General features: G+C 41.3%; 1 protein-coding gene across 1 annotated transcript in view; it reads right to left on the bottom strand.

Annotated features, from left to right (window-relative positions):
• Positions 1-5,127: 5,127 nt before the first annotated feature.
• Positions 5,128-24,331, bottom strand: part of ANO9 (anoctamin 9) — a 43,665-nt gene continuing 24,461 nt past the window's right edge. The window contains exons 8-25 of the mRNA XM_075836960.1: positions 24,093-24,227; positions 21,123-21,219; positions 19,923-19,983; positions 17,102-17,184; positions 15,696-15,800; positions 15,419-15,583; positions 14,786-14,822; positions 13,372-13,483; positions 11,893-11,950; positions 11,718-11,815; positions 10,919-11,073; positions 10,673-10,825; positions 10,329-10,473; positions 9,468-9,575; positions 7,066-7,156; positions 6,252-6,364; positions 5,386-5,463; positions 5,128-5,233 (exon numbers count right to left, since the gene is read on the bottom strand). Coding sequence (XP_075693075.1) covers positions 5,206-5,233; positions 5,386-5,463; positions 6,252-6,364; positions 7,066-7,156; positions 9,468-9,575; positions 10,329-10,473; positions 10,673-10,825; positions 10,919-11,073; positions 11,718-11,815; positions 11,893-11,950; positions 13,372-13,483; positions 14,786-14,822; positions 15,419-15,583; positions 15,696-15,800; positions 17,102-17,184; positions 19,923-19,983; positions 21,123-21,219; positions 24,093-24,227 — 1,822 coding nt within the window. The 3' untranslated portion in view covers positions 5,128-5,205. The remainder of the gene's footprint in view (positions 5,234-5,385; positions 5,464-6,251; positions 6,365-7,065; positions 7,157-9,467; positions 9,576-10,328; positions 10,474-10,672; positions 10,826-10,918; positions 11,074-11,717; positions 11,816-11,892; positions 11,951-13,371; positions 13,484-14,785; positions 14,823-15,418; positions 15,584-15,695; positions 15,801-17,101; positions 17,185-19,922; positions 19,984-21,122; positions 21,220-24,092; positions 24,228-24,331) is intronic.

A 24,331-nucleotide genomic window follows, 5' to 3' on the forward strand; every position in this document is an offset into this window, starting at 1 on the left:
CCTGGACTATAAGAAAGGCCCTGCCCCTTCCTTCAGTGCCTGAGCGTTGTTGTGTTTACCCGTGTTAGTCTTGCAATTGGTCCCTTAGTGTTTTCCAGTTTCCAGTGTTTCCGTTCCTGCTACCTGTATCCCGTGCTACCTTGTTCCTGTACCTTAGAGAGTTTGAGCTGTGTTGTGCCACCGATCATGTCTGCTGGCTTACACCACGCCTGGTTTCTGCTGCCAAGGTCCCATCCGAGCTTAACTATCGCTATTGTCTGAACTACCACAGGTACCCTTACTCAGACTATAGACTTTGCTTGGTACCCTGTGTGGCCAGCTGCTATCCCGCTTCGGCGGTACGGCCCAGTGGGTCCGCATACCCACAGATCGTAACAAGTCCGCTATGTCCATCCTCAGCAGCAAGTAAGTTCAGAACATGAAAAGCTTATGATTATTGTGTTCTTCACTCTGTCCCCTGTGTCTTTTTATTATTTCCTTGGTCACTTTGTGACCTGCATTCATTTTTCAACTACCCCATCCACTTACCATAAACCAAGGTCATCGTTAAGGCTCCATTCACACGACAGGGCCTGGGAGTTAGCCGATAAAAATGGCCGTTTTTGTCCGTTTTTTTCGGCCGTTTTGCATGTGTTCCGTTTCCGTTCTGGCCCGTGTTTCTGTTTTTAATGGCCGATTTGGACCCATTTTGCATCCGTTTTTCACTGTCTCTTTTAAAAACTGATGAATTTCATTTGTCAATTTTTTGGGTCCCAACTAACTAAAAACACCCACAGGAAGGTCACATGATCGCCCAGTCACCATTTTCGTTTGCTTTCAGAGTATAGAGAGCTTTGTCTGAGCCCTCTGCTTCTTTGCATTGGTTTCTGTTTTTTTCTCTGCTATTTTTTACTTGCTACCATGTCCTCACAACCATTGAACCATGTACTGCAGTTTTGGCTGATTTCAGACAGCAATCGCAGATGTTAATGCCCTCTGTAGATAGTGCCACAGTACCCCCTGTAGATAGTGCCACAGTGCTCCCTGTAGATAGTGCCACAGTGCCCCCTGTACATAGTGCCACACAGCCCTCTGTACATAGTGCCACACAGCCCCCTTGTAGGTAGTGCCAAACATCCCCCTTGTAGGTAGCGCCACTGTGACCGCTTGTAGGTAATGCCACAGTGACCCCTTGTAGATAGTGCCACAGTGCCCCCTGTATATAGTGCCACAGTGCCCCTGTAGGTAGTGACACAGAGCCCCTGTAGGTAGTGACACACAGCCCCCTTGTAGGAACCAACCCCCCCACCCTACCCCCTGTAGATAGCGCCACTGTAGATTCCTGTAGGAGCGGAATCCTTTGGGCCGGGGATTCCATTTCAGGAGTTGCCCCTGATGTCACTTCCCATATATGGATAGTGACATCAGGGGCTCCATCTAGGAGCGGAATCCCCGGCCAGCAAAAAAATCCTCCTGAGGAGGAGAGAGCGAGCGACAGAAAGAACGGCCCAAAATAAGTCCGTCAAAAAAATAGTCCGGGTAAACAGCCCCATTTGGAGTTTATTGTTTTTACTGCGGCCGTGTGATGGCCGTTAAATGAACGTCCGTCACATGGCCAACTATCCCTTCCATGTGAATAGGGTCTTAGTTGCTAGACCCCATAGTAACTTCTCTGCTTGCTACCCTGGAAGTTAGGAAGTTAGGAAAATGTCTGGGCATATATATATATATATATATATATATATATATATGCAGAGGCGTAGCTAGGTTCTCCAGCACCCGGGGCAAAGATTCAGTTTGGCGCCCCCCCACCCCAACCTCTTTCCCGACATCTCCTTCCCCCTCGCCGTTTTTGTTTTCTCTACCAATCGACGTGTCATTTCTTTTCCACATTTCTTTTTATGTAACGCGAGCATAAAATTATTTGTACATTTCACAAGCAATATGGTTCTATACGCAACACCAGAACCAAGCTCGGTACATATATACAGCCCCAGCACAAATACAGCTCAATTTAGTGCAACCCCTGCCGTATAGGTGTGTACGGCGTAAAACTACAGCTCCCAGCATGGCCCGAACAATGATAAGGATATGCTGGGAGATGCCGTTTCACAAAAAATAAATCCTATCATAATTACACCACCCATCATCCTGCTGCAGATCATACAGTGACTACAGTGCTGATCAGAGGCAGAATAAACATTTACATTAAGTGACTCACCGGTGACGTCTCAGATTCTAGTTCTTTTTCTCCATTTGGTCCAGACCTCTATGATGACTTCTCCCGGTCCATTTCTGCAGTTTGCCGCTCAGATGTCTTCAGCATCTCACTTTTCCAACATTTCTGCACCTATAAATAAATATAAAGTTATCATTATACCACACACTACGCCCCTAAATATAATAGCGCCATACACTGCACCTCTAATTATAATAGCACCATACACGGTGTCCCACACACACACTGTGCCCCCTGTAGATAGTGCCCCCGTATAGACCACCCCTGTATATAGTGTCCCACAAATAACTCCCCCTATAGTGCTCTACAGATAGCCCACCCCTGTATATAGCCCCCTGTAGATATAGCCCACCCCTGTATATAGAGCTCTACAGATAGCCCAACCATGTATGTAGCCCCCCTGTAGATATAGCCCACCCCTGTATATAGTGCTCCACATATAGTCCACCCCTGTATATAGTGTTTCACAGATAGCCCACCCCTGTATATAGCCCCCCCTTGTACATATAGTCCACCCCTGTATATAGTGCTCCACTAGATAGTCCACCCCTGTATATAGTGCTCCACAGATAGTCCACCCTTGTATATAGTATATACAGGGGTGGGCTATCTGTGGAGCACTATATACAGGGGTGGACTATATGTACAAGGGGGCTATATACAGGGGTGGGCTTTCTGTGGAGCACTATAGGGGGGAGCTATTTGTGGGATACTATATACAGGGGTGGGCTATATCTACAGGGGGACTATATACAGGGGTGGGCTATATCTACAGGGGGACCATATCTACAGGGGGACCATATCTACAGGGGGACCATATCTACAGGGCTGGGCTATATACAGGGCTGGGCTATACACAGGGGGCTATATCTACAGGGGTGGGCTATACACAGGGGGGCTATATACAGGGGTGGGCTATATACAGGGGAAATATATCTACAGGGGGCTATATCTACAGGGCTGGGCTATATACAGGGCGACTATATCTACAGGGGGGGCTATATACTGGGGTGGGCTATCTATGGGGCACCATATACAGGGGTGGGCTATATCTACAGGGGGCTATATACTATATAGCCCACCCCTGTATATGGTGCTCTATAGACAGCCCACTCCAGTATATAGCCCCCTGTAGATATAGTCCCCCTGTATATAGCTCCCCTGTAGATATAGTCCCCCTGTATATAGCCCAGCAGATATAGTCCCCCTGTATATAGCCCAGCCCTGTAGATATAGTCCCCCTGTATATAGCTCCCCTGTAGATATAGTCCCCCTGTAGATATAGTCCCCCTGTATATAGCCCAGCAGATATAGTCCCCCTGTATATAGCCCACCCCTGTAGATATAGTCCCCCTGTATATAGCCCCCCTGTAGATACAGTCCCCCTGTATATAGCCAAGCAGATATAGTCCCCCTGTATATAGCCCAGCCCTGTAGATATAGTCCCCCTGTAGATAAACACCCCCCGTAGATAAAGTCCCCCGTGTAGACAAAGTCCCCCCCCCCCCCGCAGATACAGCTACGCACTTCTATTACAATTAAAAAAAAAAAAAAATCAAACTCACCTTATTCCCGCTCCCACGCCGTCCGGCAGCCATGGAGACCTGCTCTCTTCTGCGCAGGTCTCCTGGGGGTTGAACGCGGCGTCTAGGAAAGGCGCTGATTGGCTGGGCAGGATGACTTTCCCTGCCAGTCAGTCAGCGCCTTTCATCGATGGAAGCGTCACTGGTACAAAAGGTACCAGTCGCTTCATTCGTGGAGAGGCGCTGAATGGCCGGGCACGGAACGTGCCCGGTCATTCATTGCTTCTAATTGTACCTGTGTCCTTGCGACACAGGTACAATTATAGTGCAGGAGGAGGGGGCTCTGGCGCCCCCCTCTGAACTGCGCCCGGGGCACGTGCCTCGCTTGCCCCCCCCCTAGCTACGCCCCTGATATATGTGCTTAATTACGTCTCCCACATTGGGTTGCCAACCCATCAGTTTTTCCATGACAGACTTACATCACCAAGCACAATGCCAAGCGTCGGATGGAGTGTTGTAAAGCACGCCGCCACTGGACTCTGGAGCAGTGGAAACGTGTTCTGTGGAGTGATGAATCACGCTTCTCCATCTGGCAGTCTGATGGACGAGTCTGGGTTGGAGAATGCCAGGATAACGTTACCTGCCTGACTGCATTGTGCCAACGGTAAAGTTTGGTGAATGCTATCGGGTTGTTTTTCAGGGGTTTGCCGAGGCTCTTAGTTCCGGTGAAGGGGAATCTTAATGCTTCAGCATACCAAGACATTTTGGAGAATTGTAGCGACCAACTTTGTGTAAACAGTTTGGAAACAGTATTGGTCTTTTTCTGTTCCAGCATGACTGTGCCCTAATGCACAAAGCAAGGTCCATAATGACTTGGCTGGGTGAGTTTAGTGTGGAAGAACTTGACTGGCCCGCACAGAGTCCTGACCTCAACCCCATTTAAGACCTTTGAGATGAACTAGAACGGGGATTGCAAGCCAGGCCCTAGCGTCCAACATCAGTGTCTGACCTCACAAATGCTCTTCTGGATAATTGGGCAAAAATTCCCAGAGATACACTCCAAAATCATTGTAGAAAGCCTTCCCAGAAGAGTGGAAGCTGTTTTAGCTGCAAAGGGGGGGGGGGGGGGGGGGAGGACTAACTTCATATTAATGCCTATGGATTTAGAATGGGATGTCATAAAAGCTGCTGTAGGTTTAATGTGTAGGATTCCTAAGACTTTTGTCCATATAGTGTGAGTTTAATATGGTTTGACACTACCAAATAAGACATTTGTTCTCATTCAAAATCATAAACATGAATGTTGCTTTCTCTTTTTCTAAAAAATTATTTTATTAAAAAAAAAAAATATTTACAAATCAGTAAGTGTTAATACATTTGGTGTAGGTTCTCCATTGTATCACACCAGGTCTGGGCATCTCCAGGTCACCTAGTATCTTCATTATCCAGGCACTTTCATGGGTATTAAACTTCTGTTGAGCGCTCTATCATACTGAAAAAAAGAACAAAACTGTTTAAAACCCATTTCCGAACCATTGTGAGCAATGCCAGTGCCATGAAGTGAATTAGCAAAATGATAAAAAAGTATTTGGGGGTCATTTATAGCTCTGTGTAAGCGTGGGCAGTTCTATGATGGAAAGTTACCTGAGGTCCACTAGTAGGTTTCTGTAAGGGTGGGGAGAGCTGTCATGGGATAACTCATCAGTCTCCTCTGGCATCTCTCTGTGGGATGGAGTAGGGGAGAGTTAGTGCCCCGTGCAAGGGCCATATATTCCCTTATTTGCTGTAGAAAATGTTATTTTGGGGGTGAAGTGGACAGGCTGCTAACAGGGGAACTCTACCTAAATGCATCATATCACCAGTAAAATAAACCGGGGCTATGAGCTCAAAACTACGACATTTCCATATCTCACTATATAGCCTAATAGATTGCTATGGCTCTCTATGTAAAGCTTTATGTTGGAGATGACCAATTTTGGTAAAAATTATTGTCTACGCAGGAACAATATGTTCTGCCAAAATATTTTTTCCGCGGTTTGGTCACAGTATTCCTCACGTGTGAACTCAACTTGGCAAACTGGGCCGAATTATAGGGAGGTAACATGCAGCACGTGCCCTACGGTCTTTAGTAATTGGGGACCAACCCTCCCCTGATGTCCATTGGATGATATTATCCAGCAGAGGGGTGCTGTATTAGCTGTCTAAAAACTCTAATAGACTTCAGTGGAGAGGGCCACAAACATGTGCAACTACATCTCCAAAATGTGGCTGTTATAGTGGGTCAGGTGGGGGTCTAGGTCTTTGAGATGGAATGGAGGCCTCCACCAACCTTCATCCAGTCCTGCTGGTGAACTTTTCCGTTTACCAAAAGATGTCAAGCATGTGTTGTCCATTATAAATTAGGCATTGTGGGATATGCATGTATTGTTGGCCTGGGGCATCCTAGCAAACATGACATGCCATTTGTAATGCGTATTATTGTGAAATAGTGGGGCAGTCAGGGAAATTACCCAAGCTCATTCATAAGATCTGCATGCTTCTTCTCTAGGCTGTTATTCTTCACCGATTGAGGGACGTCTGGCACAAACCAGGCAGCAATAAACTTTATGCATACAGCCACATGCTGAAATAGTAAGAGGAAGCATAAGATTACATAGAAGTAAACTAGGCAACATAATAAAAGCATAAGATGAAAACATAAGATTTAAAATATCTTAGGCCTTATTCACTTGTGGATTCTGTCAGGATTTAGGTGCAGAACTCTGAAATCCAGACAGAATCCGCTCGCAATGCATGTGAATGGGGTATTTTATGCCCCATTAACATGCTCCGAAAAATTTTTGCACAGAATAATAGATGTGCTGCAGTATGTGCATTATTGGTGGGGATTCTGCCCTGAAAAGCCTCGGATTATCTCCATTGAATTAAAATGGAGCTAATCCCCGTGCTGATCCACATGCCAATGCACGGTAAGAATCTAAGTTTCAGCTGTGGAATTCTGTGGATGATCTTCATATCCTGCCCATGTGAACATACCCTAAAAGGAATTTTTCAAGAGTCAAACATTGAAGGCCACCCTTAGGAAAACCTCTTTAATAAAAATATACACGAATAGTTACAGTCATATATAATATTGTGAATGCACTTTCCTGGTCATATAAGATATTCAATATATGTCAGGCAAAGGTATAATATAATATATTGGTTTATAAATCTTCTTGGGTAAATTCATATCGAAGATCTAGTCAAAATGTCTGTATGTATACACTATTCTATAGTCGATTGGGCATTACATAAATCACAACACCTATTTATACTGCTTACCTCAAATACGATAACAAATGCAAGCCGAGCAGCAAAAATATGCCAGAATTGTACAGAGAAAGTGTAGTCAGGATTACGGTAATCACGATATCTGAATTAAAAGAGCAAAATTGGGTACATCAAAGAAAAGTACTGTCCAGGGTAGAGGGATTGTATAAGTGGTAAAAGTGCAGCTTTAGTTAGATTTTAGACCATAAAACAAAGGGGGGCACCACTAAACAACAATGTAAAAATATTGGGGTGCAACACAAGCGTCTGACAAGCTACAATGACACAAAATAAGCGACAGCACAAAAGGAAAGCATGCGTACCCATAGTACTTGAAATATAAACACTTTAAAGAGGCTCTGTCACCAGATAATCAAATCCCTATCTCTTATTGCATGTGATCGGCGCTGCAATGTAGATAACAGTAACGTTTGTTTTGCTTTTTTTTAAAACGATAATTTTTGGCTAAGTTATGAGCAATTTTATATTTATGCAAATGAGCCTTTCTAATGGACAACTGGACGTGTTTTTTCTTATTTCCAACTGGGCGTGTATTGTGTTTGTAACATCTGGGCGTGTTTACTTCTTTCACTGCACAATCACACTGTGCTGTGGATCATGCTGGGCTGGAACAATGAGAAGTGTAGGACACTGATTGGTCACTGATTGGTCACTGATTGGTCAGCGTCATACACTCCTCCTTACAACGCCCAGTTGGTAAAAAGTAAAAACACGCCCAGTTGTCCATTGAGAAACTCATTAGCATAAATCTAAAATTGCTCATATCTTGCTCAAAAATGATCGTTTTTCAAAATAAAAACCACTGCTGTTATCTACATTACAGCGCCGATCACATTATGTAGGAGATAGGGCACTTATAATCTGGTGACAGAGACTCTTTAAGTATAAATAACACATCGGACAAACAATTAAAAACATCTAAAAAATCAGTTCACACATAATCAGTTGACCCCACTGTACTGGTAACCCAATATGTGGAAGTGGTTAGACAAGGAATAAATGGTTAATGATTCAACCTCTCTACTCAACAAGATCATAAAATGCTAGTATAAAGGCATCAGAATCATAGAGACTAAGTACTGTATAACGTGCAAGTGCCCAAATACATACAAAAAAATACTATAAAAATGCTAAAGTACATTAGAATTGCTGCCAAAAGCATGCACATAGGTAAAATGACATCCAATAAACAATTCCGATATAAAGTTAGACCATAAATCTAACCTAAATAAGTTAGAGAGAATTATATTAATAGCCATACAAAGTGCATGAAGTCGAAGCAGGAAAAATGACATCTGGTCAAAACATACACTACAAGGAACGGGGCTTCTGTGAAAAAAATATATATATTTTTTCCATGGTAAGTGAAGTGCAATACATCTAGAATGTCACTGACTGCAATTCTGAAAAGTTTGCAACTAGGATTAACCTACACTCACTGTGCACTGAACTGCAGGCAGGTTGACATTTCTCAAGTTGGGAATTCATTTTTTTTAAATTATTTTTTTAAATTATTTTATAGATTGTATCAGTCAAACTACCACAGTTCAGGTGAAAAAAAAAAAATAAACAATAATAGGCCTTATGTATCTAGTGCAGATAATGGAGCACTTGCAACCAATAGGATAACGTCTTCCATTTCCTATCCTGCACTGTAAAACGGAAATCTGAAATACGATTGGTTATCATTAACAGCTGCACTTTTTGCCTAAATAAACGTTTATTTGAGTTTGAGCACATGACACAGACACTCAGTTATGGGCCACAATCACATATTTTTGCAGAGCACAAGCCATAATCTGTTAGTACCAGATTTATCGTTTTACAGTTAAATAGTCTGGGCCAATGAAAAACACATGTATCAAAAAGAATTGTCTGCTTTGGACCATACCTTTTTGTTACAAGGGTCCCCCTACAAAATGCTGATCACAAGATGTCCCACTAATGAGACCCCCAATGATCAGCTGTAATTTGTGGGGGAACATGTAAAAAAGTGTTCAATTCTCCAGAAAAGCCACCAAGAGTTAATTGAAGTATGGACTCATCTAGAATGAGAGACGTTCTTTATAGCTTTTCAGATCTCTGGCTTATGGAGCAGTCCTTTACGGGGAACCCCCACCTATTGATTCAGAATTCCCGATTAGGCTTTTTGAAAACTAGTTTTCTGAACCAAACAACCCCTTTAAGTTATCCTTCTAAGAGCATAACTTGAGGGCGTTCAATTGCATTTGGATACCGGAGGGCCCAACAGCCTCTCTGCCACATAAGAGTACACCGGTACGGCAAGTGATAAAAATTATAGAGTTTGAATTTATATTGAGCAGCTTCAGGTTATGCCTCTTTGTCCTTCAATCGTGCCCACAAGATTGGTACATCATAACACGTGTAGGTACCTGCATTCTGTGGTGTTTGGGTACATGGTCAGTGACACTTGTGTCCTTCTGTCAAAGTCTTGTGTATGGAATATTGATAGGCTCTGGTTAATGTATCCGGTGAGACAGCTGAAAAGAAAGAAAAGACAATTACTAAACAAGCCCAAAGTAGAATTGACACAATTGGTATCATTCTGTGGATATTAATCTGCAACCATTGTATGGGCATCGTATGGCTTGAAGTAGGTTGCCTACAGCCATCATGCAGCCAACAAGCTATTAATTAGGGTATCCTTGAGTATTGTACCATGTTTTTTGCATCTTTTATATTTGATGGATAAAGAGAAACATCTGGATAAAGAGTAACTGTGGTTACAGTTATTTTGGTTCAAGTGATACTCTTTATGGAACTGATAGTTCTCTATTGCATTTTGGACAGGAGTTGCTGGCCAGCGTGGATTCAATTAAACAATATTATTAAATTAGTATAATTGAATAAAATTAAACTGTAGGCCACCTTTGCCACCATATTTTATTGCTCTAAAGCATAGAATATAGCCTACCGTTTTGTGTCAACAGCTCTTATACTGACCTATGTGTCTCCATGGTGACAGACTACAAACAAACTCTTTGTAGTCTCAGTCTACAGTCATACTCCCTTCCAGCTATCCTCTACTTCTTGCTAATATACATTTGGTATTGGTTGCAATACTTTACATACTCTTTAAGTTTAGAAATGGAAATTTTGTCAAAATGAAATTTTATATAATATGAATAAAATCGTTTTATCCAAACTTCATCCAACAGAAGTGTCTGTGTGTTATGCTTAGAAAGAAAGGGTAATTATCAAATTAGAGAAGTCATCTATTTGCTATATCTTACTCTATGTCCTCTTGCCCCTGTGCACACGGTCCATATGCAAATTTATATATGAGCCTGGGGATGAAGTCAGACGTGATTGCAATGACTAGACCATTAGTGATAACGGCTAGAACTCCCACTGCTTCTAGAACCTGCAACCAGATACCTGAAAGACAAACATTCAGCAGTTCTTATGACATTACTTTCTTATACGAGTATAAATGGGCAATAAACCAAGTTATAAGTCATTATTAGTTGGACAAACTTTGTGCCTTAGGGTTAGTGTTCCTTTAAGGCAGAGAACTAACCCTAAGGGAACCCTACAAACATTCAATTATGAGTATATATCGGTATATGTATCTCACCTATGTCATTTGCTTTTCTTGGCACCAGGCGGCGCTGTAAACGAGTCATTTTTATGGCGTCAAGACGAATTTCCAGCATATTGTTAATGAAGGCAAGGAAAGGGGCAAGGGGGAAAGCAGTCACAAAGATTGTCGTGAAACTGTATTGGATGACTATTAAAAGGGACACAAAAGATTAATCACATATCACAAAGTGCTGATGATGTCACAGACAGCATTTACTACTGTAATATATACAAGACTCACCCATTTCCAGAAATTCATCAAACAGACTGAAGATATGGACTTCACCAAGCCTGTAATTGGCTCTCCATGCTTCCGTTACATGGTCCAATGATCCTTGTTCACTGCGCACTCTACTCCGCTTATCCTGCAGCTTACGAAACTTATATTTAAGGAATCTACAGAGAGAAAGTTATTGTTCGATTTTTAATGTGATTAAGTTTCATATTGTAAAACATTGATGGGTTCGCTAAACATAAAAATTTGAGTTGATAGACAATTATTTCCACATTGGGATTGCTTTCTTTGCTTCAAATAAAAGGTGACAATAGTCATGAACATAAATAGACCTTCATTTAATGTCTAAGCCTCAAAGGGAAACCAAACAATTTTCTACATAAACCCCAAAACATGATCAATCAAAAATGTAAAAAACTTTTTTTGACCAAGCTAGGGTTGAGGCCACATTTCCCAAAATTGTACTTTCTGAGGTTTTGAGATGTAGGGATCTTGAGGTTCTCCAAGTAACACCCTGATCCCCGACACAGAGTGATGTCATCCCACTAAAAACGAATCTGCTATGTACTACCGGATCCAGCACGGGGAGTATTTATTTTTTTGTAAAGAAGGTGTGACAGATTATAAAACTACTCTCTGTAGGCATTGGGCGTGTCATACAGCGGGACAAAGGAACCCCAGAGATCTTCACAATGCAGAACTCTAGACAAGAAAGGTTTGGGGTGGGAGATGTAGAAGAACCAAACATTCAGTTTTTGTCTAAGGTTTCACTTTAAATCTTACACATTTGAGTGTTTATACTCACGGGGAGAGAAATTCCATGCAATTGCTGAGCGTCTGTTTAAGGATCATGATGATACACATTTGTATAAACAAGTCAGTGATGCATCCACTTGGGTGACACTGAAATGAGAGATGGGTGTTAGAAAAAAAACTCTGATTTTCCTACCCAACAAACCTTAAAATGCAAACACACTCACTTCTTCCAGCCTCCACTCTCCAGCTATGCGCATATAGTTTCCTGGGTACCCATTAATCCTATTGTTAAAGAGAGAAAAGCTTTAGCTACAAATATTTAGGGGAATCAAGGGCGAAAGTATCAGCTTTAAAGGGGTAGTCTGCTTTGCAAAATCCCTTTCTATTTGAACGGTCTCACAATGTTGAGCAGATCACAGAGACCCCGGCGATCATCTGTAATCTGTGGGTGGAGCCCGGCAGCAAATGTTTCATGCCCCACTGCAGAGGAAATAGAGCATTACAAAGCCAACTGATTTTAGAACAGTCTGTGTAATGCACTGTGCTGCCGAGTAAGACCCGCACTTTGTTACCGGTCTCTTCTCTGGCTAATATATGAGGGTCCTGAAAGGTGGGATTCCCCTCTGTTAACTCAGAATTCCTTATGGTTTTTTTGACTATCGGTTTTCTGAACCAGACAATTCCTTTCAGCATCTCGGCTTTTATATAGTGATAAACATAAAGTTTTTATTTTTATTAGTTCTAGATATCCAGAAGATCCAGCAGGTGCCAAATTCTGAAAATCAAGAGATGTGTCATATACTAAAACTCTCCATACATATTGGTGTAAAGTTGGCCAATCATCCAGCAGACAACTCCATGGACATATCCACATGTTGAGGTTGCTCCATACATCAACGGTACAACTATTTGCTAGCACGTCCTTTTTTTCTACAACAAATTTAAGCTATCCTTAACATTCCTTCCCTGCTCATAAATAGACGGCCATATTCATTTTTATGGGCAATCATTCCTTCCTGAACCTATAAGCCTAGAAACAGACAGTAGTCATCCGTGGATAAAAATCCAACCTGTTCAATACATACTTTACAGACAGATGTTGACTTTAAAGTGTAACTAAACTTTTAAAAAACTTGAACATGTCATAGTGACATGTTAGAAGTTTTGATCGGTGGGTGGTACGAGCACTGAGACCCCCCACGACTGCTAAAACAAAGTATCTAAGTGATGTGCCGCTGAGTTTCTGATCGGCTTTCCTCAGAGCAGTGTACGGGCTCAATAAAAAGTCTATGAGACTAAACACTGCTCGCTTGGCTTTCCGAGGAAAGCCGATCATAAACAAAGCGGCACATTGCTCACCCGAGGGCTTCTGACAATTTAGCGATCGGTGGGGGTCACATTTCTCAGACCACCACCGATTAAAACTACTGACAAGTCACTATGACATCTCAAAAGTTAGTTACCTTTTAATCTTGGGAACATTTACGTCACAATGTCATCTAGAGCCTTTGGACAACTGAACTTGAATATCTATGGGCCCCTTTACTCTCTTCATATTAGATTATGTGACCTCCATAAAACCATTTTACATCACACAACTTTTCTGTAACGTGTAATATTTTTAGAATTTATAGTAGAGCAGAAAAATATTCTTTATCTAAACTGTTGTAAAAGGTCACATGGTAGGAATAAAAGTTGGTTACCTTCCCAGAAAGAACGCCACATAGAAGAGGGATGAAAAGTGAGTGACAAATTGAAATGTAAAAACTTTAGATGTGAAGCTGTTTTCTCGCTCAGTAAAAGTCCGAGGTTTCTCTGAGTGGGAACAAGAAAAGAATGGCCTTGTTAGCCTGCTTATCCGATCCTTATGGTGTCACCTTATTTCACAGTATCAAGGACATTAGTACTATTAGTACTTCATATTCATCCCAACAAATTTTGACCAGTCCTGTATGATGGTGTTCCACCATTTAATTTTCTCAACTTAATTTCTTAAATAAATATTTTTGTATTGAACCCATATGAGCATCGTAAAGATTTAATTGGTTCCTAAAACCGCTTAACTTTATATAATGTATAGAAAGTATTATAAAGAACTGTATCTAATAGGTTTCCATGGTATCTATTTCAACTTTAACGAAACCTCCACTTTTGCTGATGTCTCCTACACCTCATATTGGCACCTCCGGCTAAAAAACAGCGGTTTTTTTTTCCCTTGCACTGTTAACGATTTGTGCACAAATTCTATAAATCTATATGGCATTTGCTTAAAAACGATTACTGTGCACTGTAGACAAGTAGCAGTTTGGTGGGTTGCTGAAAAGTAACCAACTGCTGATGGAAACCAATGGAAATGTGTTGGTTCCCTTCAATTTCAACTATTATATTTTATTTTCAGAATTAGGAAAACTGGGGAAAGTTCATCCAAAAATCCAATATGGATGGGGAAACACACAAAAAAAGAAACAAATGTGGTCTTACATAGGGTTTTACATGACTCACAAGCTTTTTACTCACTCTTTTATTATTGTTTGTGTGAGATTTACAGCAAGGCAAGCGTAATCTCGCGAGAGTACGCATTTAAAACAAGATTGCGCTTGCCTTGCTGTAAATCTCACAGAAATGTTAAAGAAGTGTCAGGATTCTGAATAGACATCACATCCTGGCTGGAGGTAATGTATATTCACTGTCTGGACACTTGAGTAACGTTAGTGTGGGTGTATGTGGCTGCACATAGTGATATAATAAGATCACTATATGCAGAGTAAATAAATGGAGAGAAGTGTATGACGCTGATTGGTGACTGATTGGTCAGCGTCATACACTCCTCTGTGCAATGCCCACTTGGTCAAAAAGTAGAACATGCCCAGATGTCCAATAAGAAACTCATTAGCATAAAGCTAAAATAGGTCATAACGCCGACAAAAATTATAATTTTTCTAAATAAAAAACACTGCTGTAATATGCATTACAGCGCCGATAACATAATGTACAAGATAGGCCACTTATAATGTGGTGACAGAGCCTCTTTTAATGTTCTTCCATAAATCCACAATATGCAGATTTTTCCTTGTTTAATACATCTTAGAGGCGTAGAGATAAATTGAAGCAACTCACCCAAATTACATAAATAAGTGGAGACTACACGATTCACCTACAAAGACAAAATGGCACACATATAAGAACTGCTTAAATTGTTTCAGCTTTTACTCAAAAGTATCAGCAATCTCTCAAATCCCCCAAATTTTTTATATTACCATATCCTCTTGACCTGCTACCTCTAGAGCATAACGCTCAGTAGGTGTTGTCATGAGCCGCCAAGTTATCTGTATATAAGATACTGTAACTGCTTCTACCAGCTAAGATAGTTCTTACTCACATAGATGACCAGGCGGATCGTAACATTGGTCACCTCTCATGTTCTAGAGGAGGCAGACCAGGAGATTATCACATTGCACCGGTTTTTAGAAGAAATAATATTTTGGGACATAATTCTAAAGACATTGTGCCACATTTGTACAGTCATGAAACTACTTTTCTTGCCATAGAAGTCAATGGGAGATGGTGCAAGACATTGCCAAGTTCTATTAACATCTATAGTGTGCAATTGGTGGCTAGCACATCCCATACATGTCGAGACCTGCACGTTATTAGACTGTGCTTTCCTATTGCATGTGACTTTCACATGGCAGAGGTCATCGTCTAGCACTAGCCCAAACCTTGCAAAATGTATATGTCTAAACAAACTACCTTAGTCATGATGACAATGGTGAGGTAATGAAGTACAGCTCCAGACATGACAGCAGCAGTATTGGCATGTTCACTAAGCAAGTGCCAAGATGAGCGCATAAAGAACACGGTTGCTACAACTCGGTATACCACTAGAGCTTGTGCAATGCCAATCAGAACGGCTATCTGGGGGATAAAGATTGTAAAGAAAGCATGGGTTAAGCCAAATGTTACTGCCACACAATGACTATATGGTCTTTAGACATATATATTAGGTGTAGTAATAGGAGTACCATACCACAGCAGCCACTCCCAGTAGTACCATAGTGGAACGCAGGTAAGAATGTTGATGTTTCAGGATATTGCATTCTGGATTATTGATAAGCTCCAAAGCCAGCTCCTCCTGTACAAAACAAGTAGTGCACACAATATATGTACTAGAGAAAATACAAAAGACTTACTCTAGAAAACACTCCATGGCCAAAACACACAAACTGCCGATACATTAGTGTCATAAGAGGATTATCTGTTACAGCATTACAATAAAGCAATTGCAAACAGGATTATAATATAAATAAGTAATCACAAGGATACATATCAAAATTTGTATGTGACCCCTCAACCTCGGCTACTGGCAGCAGACATTAATACAGAGGTTCAGAGGTGTCACTTAGTGCTTCTGCATCCTAGTGCAAAATCTGCGACAGGGCCCCCACGTACTATATGTCATTTTATAATAGAGAAGAGCAAATTCATTTTACACTAATCGAATTTGATACAAATTTCCCAAAAATTTGGGATTATAGCGAAACTTTTGTGATTTGACCGGGACTAATTACTTAAAATGGCGGCCACCATTTTACAGATCAGAAGAAGACAGAGAAGAAGAATCACATGACGTTGTGTGGCGGTGGCATTCCCTATAATTATTTGCAGGCAGTCCTCCCACTAGCACAGCCAATCATGAGGGGTATAGGTTGTGAGTCACTGATGACTCAGTGGATGACAGTCATATGAGTTATAGCCACTATAAACAGCCCAACTAGAAAATGCTGCTGCTTTGTGGGGATACAGATAGGAGAGAGAGGACGTCAGACAGAGAGTGAGCGATAGTAAACACAGAATACAGATAGATAGTGGTGGATTAGTGCCAGTGAGTGTGCTTCATTGTGGGGATAAGAGAATAGATTTACAATAATAGAAATAGATTTTAGAGAACGATAGGAGTCAGTCAGTGTCAGTGTGTTAGTTAGACAGGCAGAACGCTGCCCTGTTTACACAGGGCAATTATCAGGAACGCACATTCGTATGAACGCTCGTTCACCTGACTATTGGCCAGTGTAAATGAACCCTAAAGTCTATGTACACTTTTGGAAATAAAATTAAATTTTTTAAATAAATCAATGTTTTATATGATTTTAAACAACTTTTAAATTGGTTTCACTATATGAGATACAGCTTCTATGTATACATAGAAGCTGTATCCTGCTGTCAAAGCCGATTCCGTCTGGTCAGCTGCACTGACGGCTCCGGTGAAAGCTAGTCCTGCGTGTCTCTGACATGCAGGATCCAGCTAATAAGGATCACGTTTGAGTTCAAGAGATATAATGTATATATATATATATATATATATATATATATATATATATATATATATATATATATATAATGTATATAATGTTGCCTAAGAAAATGAAATACTACCTCATCCTCATCCCAACTATACAGGTTCCACCAAGAGACATCTCTTGCTCTTTGCCTCTTCCAAAGCTCCAAGAATATAGTAGCTGAAGGAAAACATAGATAGGTCATAATAAATCTTCAAATCAAACATCAAAGATTGGGAGGAAATACATCAAAAGATTTACGCCAGTTTTCTGGCATAAAAAAGTAGCAGATCTTGGCGCACGCCACAGTTGCACAAGAATTTGTAAAACTTTCAAAATATGGCAGCAGAAGGGGGTAGTGCTTCGCCGAAGGGGCCTTTACTGGAACGACTAATTTATTCTAAATTTATGCCAGAAAACTGACATTATAGCAGAAATCTATCCCAGCTCCTAGTTGGTGTAGATTTCAGTCTATGCAGTGTAGTAAGGTAGAGGCCCATACCCGGCCTTACACTCCACCCCCCAATCTGACTAGCCCCCTCCCTCTTCCTCATCCTTATCGAACACATGAAATAAAAAAAATGTATACTTACTTCACCACTCCGCTTCTCCTCTCCCCACCGGTTCCTCTCTGGCTTAATGCCACGACTCATTAAAGATACTGACGCCAGGCAGCGTCAATACTTATGCAACACAGCACTCAGCAAATTCAGTCCGGCGTCAGACATTTAATAAGCAGCGGCATCAAGAGGGAGCCGGATGGGACCCAGGTGGGGAGAAGAGAAGAGGATTGATGAAGTAAGTATCTATTTTTTTATTTTATGTGATATGGGGTGAATGGAGGGCACAATTGTGGAGCATGGCCAGATACAGTTCTGGCGCATGTTCGCGTCTTCATAAATGTGTTGCATCTTAGGGTATGTTCACACGCTGAGCCAAAAACGTCTAAAAATACGGAGCTGTTTTCAAGGGAAAACAGCACCTGATTTTCAGATGTTTTTTGAGCAGCTTACGTTTTTCACAGCGTTTTTCGCGCCGTTTTCGCTGCGTTTTCGTGCCGTTTCTTCAGCCGTTTTTGGAGCTGTTTTCAATAGAGTCTATGAGAAAACGGCTACAAAAACGTCCCAAGAAGTGTCCTGCACTTCTTTTGACGAGGCTGTAATTTTACGCGTCGTCTTTTGACAGCTGTCAAACGACGATGCGTAAATTACAGGTCGTCGGCACAGTACGTCGGCAAACCCATTCAAATGAATGGGCAGATGTTTGCCGACGTATTGTAGCCCTATTTTCAGACGTAAAACGAGGCATAATACGCCTCGTTTACGTCTGAAAATAGGTTGTGTGAACCCAGCCTTACTCTGGTAAATTGGTTAAAACTGGCATATGAAATGCCTGAAAAAAAAGAAATGAACATACTGTAGATTCTGCACATGTAGTGTATGGCCCCATGCACACGAACGTATTTTTGCGGCCACAATTCACCCACAAATCTGAGGGTGAATTTCGACCCCATTCATTTCAATGGGCCCATGCACATGACCGTGGTTTCCACGGGCCGTGCATTGCCCGTGAGCCAGGACCGCAAAAGATAGTAAATTTCTTACTACGGCCGCATTTTGAGGTCAAGGCGAGTTGAAATTAATGCACACAGCAATGATTTTCGGGCGGCCACGGGTGACATTCAGCGGCTGTCCGATCCGTAAGTTACGGCCTGTATATACCACTACGGTCGTGTGCATGAGGCCTATGGCTTTTACTTGCTTTAATTGCAATATATTGCAACCACATTGGACAACCATATTAAAAGGATAGTTCTGGTAAAAATTAGTTTCCTTTGCAATCTAGGTAACCTTCAGACCCCCTAATGAATATATTTTCTTGTTTTCTCTTTCGAGTAGGCAGCACCTGTATATGTTCAGGTCATAGCCTGGCAACAGGTGCAGCAGGACACTGGTAAAAAATAAAATTGTATTGACTGATTGCTACCCAGTTTACAGAAGATCTGGTGCAGTGTATCGATTATACACCACCATCACTAATAGGGTACCCATGTAGCGGTGGCCGTATGCGGCCGAAACCACACCCTCATGCGGTGGTCAATGGCAGCACAATTGTGCGGCCATTGGCCACTGCAAGCGGTCAAGGCCACGGCCACCTCTACATGGGACTTTAGCCACAAATGGAAGGTGACCATCTGACCCAAGAGCAGGCTAAAATACCACCTACCAGCAGGATTCAGACAGACCACTATTCACATACTGATGAACATCTCCAAACACACCTACCATTCAGGTGGAAGTGCCTCTTTAGTTTTCTATTTGCACACAAATAAGGCTTATTAAAAAGGTGCCAACCATATGACTGTCATCTTTTAAAATATTAAGCAGCCACCCACTCTCAAATGGTGGGTATGTAAGAGGTTGTTCATCAGTGTTTTGCCCCTGAGCGACCTCCTTCATATAACATTGTGGTTTGTCTGCATCCTGGTAGGAACTGGTATTTTAACCAACCCTTGTATTAGAAAATTATGGCCTTTTTTTTAGCGATATTTGGTCATTTTGATCCCACTTTCAGTTGAAGGTTACCATCTGTAGGCTTGCAAGTTACTGATTTTTTATTTTCTAATATGGGCATTTAAAATTAGGTACAGGTGGCGGTACATCAGTGACATTTTTTTCTTAATGCTGTATTTCTTCAACACACAGAAAACATTAGGGAGATATATGAAACAGGTGTAAAAGAAAAGTGGAGCAGTTGCCCATGGCAACCCATCAGACTGTCTCTGAAAATAAGGAACTGAAATCTAGTTGGTAACGATGGGCAAATGCTTTCCATTACACTATTTTTTAACATATCTCCTCCATTATCTGTTCCTCTTGCTAACAACTGTAGAGAGAATGTATACCTAGTATACTTACCCCACACTGCCATAAACATAGCAAAGAACACTGTGCCCTCATTGTCAAATAAATGTGTAACCTACACAATAAAAAAAAAATACATCAGTAAATATAGGTCCCTGTCAAGTTGCTGGAAAAACTCAGTGACAACCGTTATTCATTCCACATGGACACCATAATGTGCGGAGGAAATTAATATCTGTACCCGTATTTATAATGACTAATGGCATCAAGAATGAAAGGACTAGAGTGCTTGGTGGAGTGCCTTGGCAACTTTCACTAATAATAGATACAGCATTATCCTCGTCCAAGCACTGTGTCTGGTATTGCAGCTCATCTTCAGTAAAGTGGATATGCACATGGACGAGGGTAGAGCTGTGTCTAGTACAACCCGGAGGTGCTCCCTTTGCCTTCGTGATTGGTGGATGTCCTAGCAGTTGGACCTGCACCATTCACATATAGGATATTACAGGGATTTGGCAACAATTATTATAAGCATGGAACCACTTTAAGGTTTGTATCAGAAACTATATGTAAAGATCCAGACTTCACTGAAGCTCTGGTGCTGGCAGTCAGCCAGAGGCTATAAAAGCTCATGATTTTGCAGGTATTCACCTTAAATCATAACATAAGAAACAACAGGGGTGATATAACCAATAGGAATATATTGATATTTCTACACCTAGGCTTGTAACAAGAACAAGGTGGCATCCTCTACGTCTAGAGGAAAAAAGGTTTCCCCACCATCACAGACGAGGATTCCTTATTGTTGCTAGCAGTGAGATTATCAAACTTTCTGCCACAAGATGTTGTGTGGTTGATTCTTTGAACAAGTTTAAGAAGGGCCTTGATGCCTTTCTTGAAAAATATAATATTACTGGTTACGACTACTAGATTCTGGAGATGGGATGTTAACCCAGAGATTTATTCTGATTGCCATGTTTGAACTCAGGGAGGAATTTTTCCCGAAATGAGGCAACTGGCATCAACCTGATGGGGGGGTTTGCCTTCCTCTGGATTAACACGATAGGATTATAGGTTGGACTTGATAGACCTGTATCTCTTTTCAACCTTATCAACTATGTAACTATGTAATATCTATAGACAGTAAAAAAAAAAAAGGTTGTAGCTTATGTTGATATGTGATTTTAATGTATAGAACTAGCCAATTGTAGTAAACAGCAAACCTTTTCATAGATGAGAACGTTCAAGTCTTACCTTTGCATATGTACAAGTGTCGGACAGTGGCCAGTACGGGCAGTTCTGATCACAGAGGGGACACATTATTGTTGTGTTGGCTGTGCAAATCTCCTGGCTAAAGTCAATAACATAGTAGAGTAAGACATGTTTATTATACAGTATAAATATTCAATAGATTTACGGATGGTCAGTCCAATTTATATTATATGCAATTTAACAATAAATCTTGGCATTAAAGTGTAACCGTTGTTTAAAATTTTCTTCCCATAAATCAATAGTACTGACGTTGGTAAGAAATTTTGTAATGTCTCTTATTACAGAAAAATGCACTTATCAGACTCCTCTTCTCCTCCCCCTGACTCCTGCACTGATAACTCACTCACAATTCACTGTTAAAATCTGCATTCAGTGAGTCAGAGAAGAAGATGGATTTATCAGCTCACTTAGAGATCAGGTTACAGCTGTTGCCCATAGAAGTTTATATAGAGGGAAGCGGGCATAAGGTGGAGGGAGATGCTCCCTGCTCCTCCTCCCCTCTCCATAGATTTGTATGGGCAGCAGTTGTAACCGGATCTCTTAGTGAGCTGATAATCTTTATCTCTGCCTCACTGAATATGAATACTAACACAATGTGGTTATCTGGTTTCCAACCCATTTTTAAACAACCTTAGGGGATTCTCAGTTAATAGAGGGGGTCCCCCATTCAGGAGCGCTTCTTAATCTGAAGGACCCGGCACGTCTATGCATTACACACACACAGCTCATTAATTTCAATGGGAACGGTGTATTGCCTTATTTATTCTAGAGGGGAACTGCAAGGGAATTAAACACTCGGGTTACCCCACAGTTTACAGCTAACCGTTATGGGTCCCAGCAGCAGGACCCCATGTGATCAGCCTATTGTCTAGCCCATAGGGATTGTACTTTTTGGACAATGGAAGATATAAATCTCAGCAATTTTTACAGAAGACTGACACTCTCCTCGCCTTCTTGTATATGCAGCAAATAAATATAAATATATATATATATATATATATATATATATATATACAGTGAAGGAAATAAGTATTTGATCCCTTGCTGATTTTGTAAGTTTGCCCACTGTCAAAGACATGAACAGTCTAGAATTTTTAGGCTAGGTTGATTTTACCAGTGAGAGATAGATTATATATATGAAAAAAAAAAAAGAAAATCACATTGTCAAAATTATATTAATTTATTTGCATTGTGCACAGAGAAATAAGTATTTGATCCCTTTGGCAAACAAGACTTAATACTTGGTGGCAAAACCCTTGTTGGCAAGCTCAGCAGTCAGACGTTTTTTTGTAGTTGATGATGAGGTTTGCACACATGTTAGATGGAATTTTGGCCCACTCCTCTTTGCAGATCATCTGTAAATCATTAAGATTTCGAGGCTGTCGCTTGGCAACTCGGATCTTCAGCTCCCTCCATAAGTTTTCGATGGGATTAAGGTCTGGAGACTGGCTAGGCCACTCCATGACCTTAATGTGCTTCTTTTTGAGCCACTCCTTTGTTGCCTTGGCTGTAAGTTTCGGGTCATTGTCGTGCTGGAAGACCCAGCCACGAGCCATTTTTAATGTCCTGGTGGAGGGAAGGAGGTTGTCACTCAGGATTTGACGGTACATGGCTCCATCCATTCTCCCATTGATGCGGTGAAGTAGTCCTGTGCCCTTAGCAGAGAAACACCCCCAAAACATAATGTTTCCACCTCCATGCTTGACAGTGGGGACGGTGTTCTTTGGGTCATAGGCAGCATTTCTCTTCCTCCAAACACGGCGAGTTGAGTTAATGCCAAAGAGCTCAATTTTAGTCTCATCTGACCACAGCACCTTCTCCCAATCACTCTCAGAATCATCCAGATGTTCATTTGGAAACTTCAGACGGGCCTGTACATGTGCCTTCTTGAGCAGGGGGACCTTGCGGGCACTGCAGGATTTTAATCCATTACGGCGTAATGTGTTACCAATGGTTTTCTTGGTGACTGTGGTCCCAGCTGCCTTGAGATCATTAACAAGTTCCCCCCGTGTAGTTTTCGGCTGAGCTCTCACCTTCCTCAGGATCAAGGATACCCCACGAGGTGAAATTTTGCATGGAGCCCCAGATCGATGTCGATTGACAGTCATTTTGTATGTCTTCCATTTTCTTACTATTGCACCAACAGTTGTCTCCTTCTCACCCAGCGTCTTACTTATGGTTTGTAGCCCATTCCAGCCTTGTGCAGGTCTATGATCTTGTCCCTGACATCCTTAGAAAGCTCTTTGGTCTTGCCCATGTTGTAGAGGTTAGAGTCAGACTGATTAATTGAGTCTGTGGACAGGAGTCTTTTATACTGGTGACCATGTAAGAGCTGTCTTTAATGCAGGCACCAAGTTGATTTGGAGCGTGTAACTGGTCTGGAGGAGGCTGAACTCTTAATGGTTGGTAGGGGATCAAAAACTTATTTCTCTGCGCACAATGCAAATAAATATATATAATTTTGACAATGTGATTTTCATTTTGTTTTTTTATATAATCTATCTCTCACTGGTAAAATTAACCTAGCCTAAAAATTCTAGACTGTTCATGTCTTTGACAGTGGGCAAACTAACAAAATCAGCAAGGGATCAAATACTTATTTCCTTCACTGTATATATTCTATAAAATGCTGTAGATCAATAGGAAAAGCACTGCGGTATTACTGAGTATTACAAATGTGTGGCACATCAACTCATGTTAAAGTACAAGTAGAGTACTGCTGTGGGAATAAAAGAAAAAACTACCCTGAAAGCCAGCTATAATAAAAATAGGTGGAAACTAAAAGCCACAATCTTCCTATTACAGCTGTAAGAACCTCTTTTTCTGTATCCTTCATCATGTTACTTCTAGACACTTAAATATAGTGTTAATGTAAAATATGCCTGTGCATATACGGACCTTACTAAAACTATGGATTTACACACAAACAAAACTATGACTTGAAAGTCTTACCTGATTTTACTAGAATTGAAATGCACAAACCCATAAAAGAAGACCACTAGTCCAACTAGAGCTGCAGGAAACAGCATAAGGGTGTACCACCCAAGCCACGCAAAGTATAGAGCCACCTTCTCTCCAAAGTACTCTCTATAAAAAAACAGAGCAACCAACTATGATTCAGGAACCAAAGACAATGCATAGCAATACCAAACAGGCTTGTAAATAATGTGTATATACATGCATGTGTTTTG

The sequence above is a fragment of the Rhinoderma darwinii genome, chromosome 9 (genome assembly GCF_050947455.1).
Source record: "Rhinoderma darwinii isolate aRhiDar2 chromosome 9, aRhiDar2.hap1, whole genome shotgun sequence".
Taxonomy (NCBI): Eukaryota; Metazoa; Chordata; class Amphibia; order Anura; family Rhinodermatidae; genus Rhinoderma; species Rhinoderma darwinii.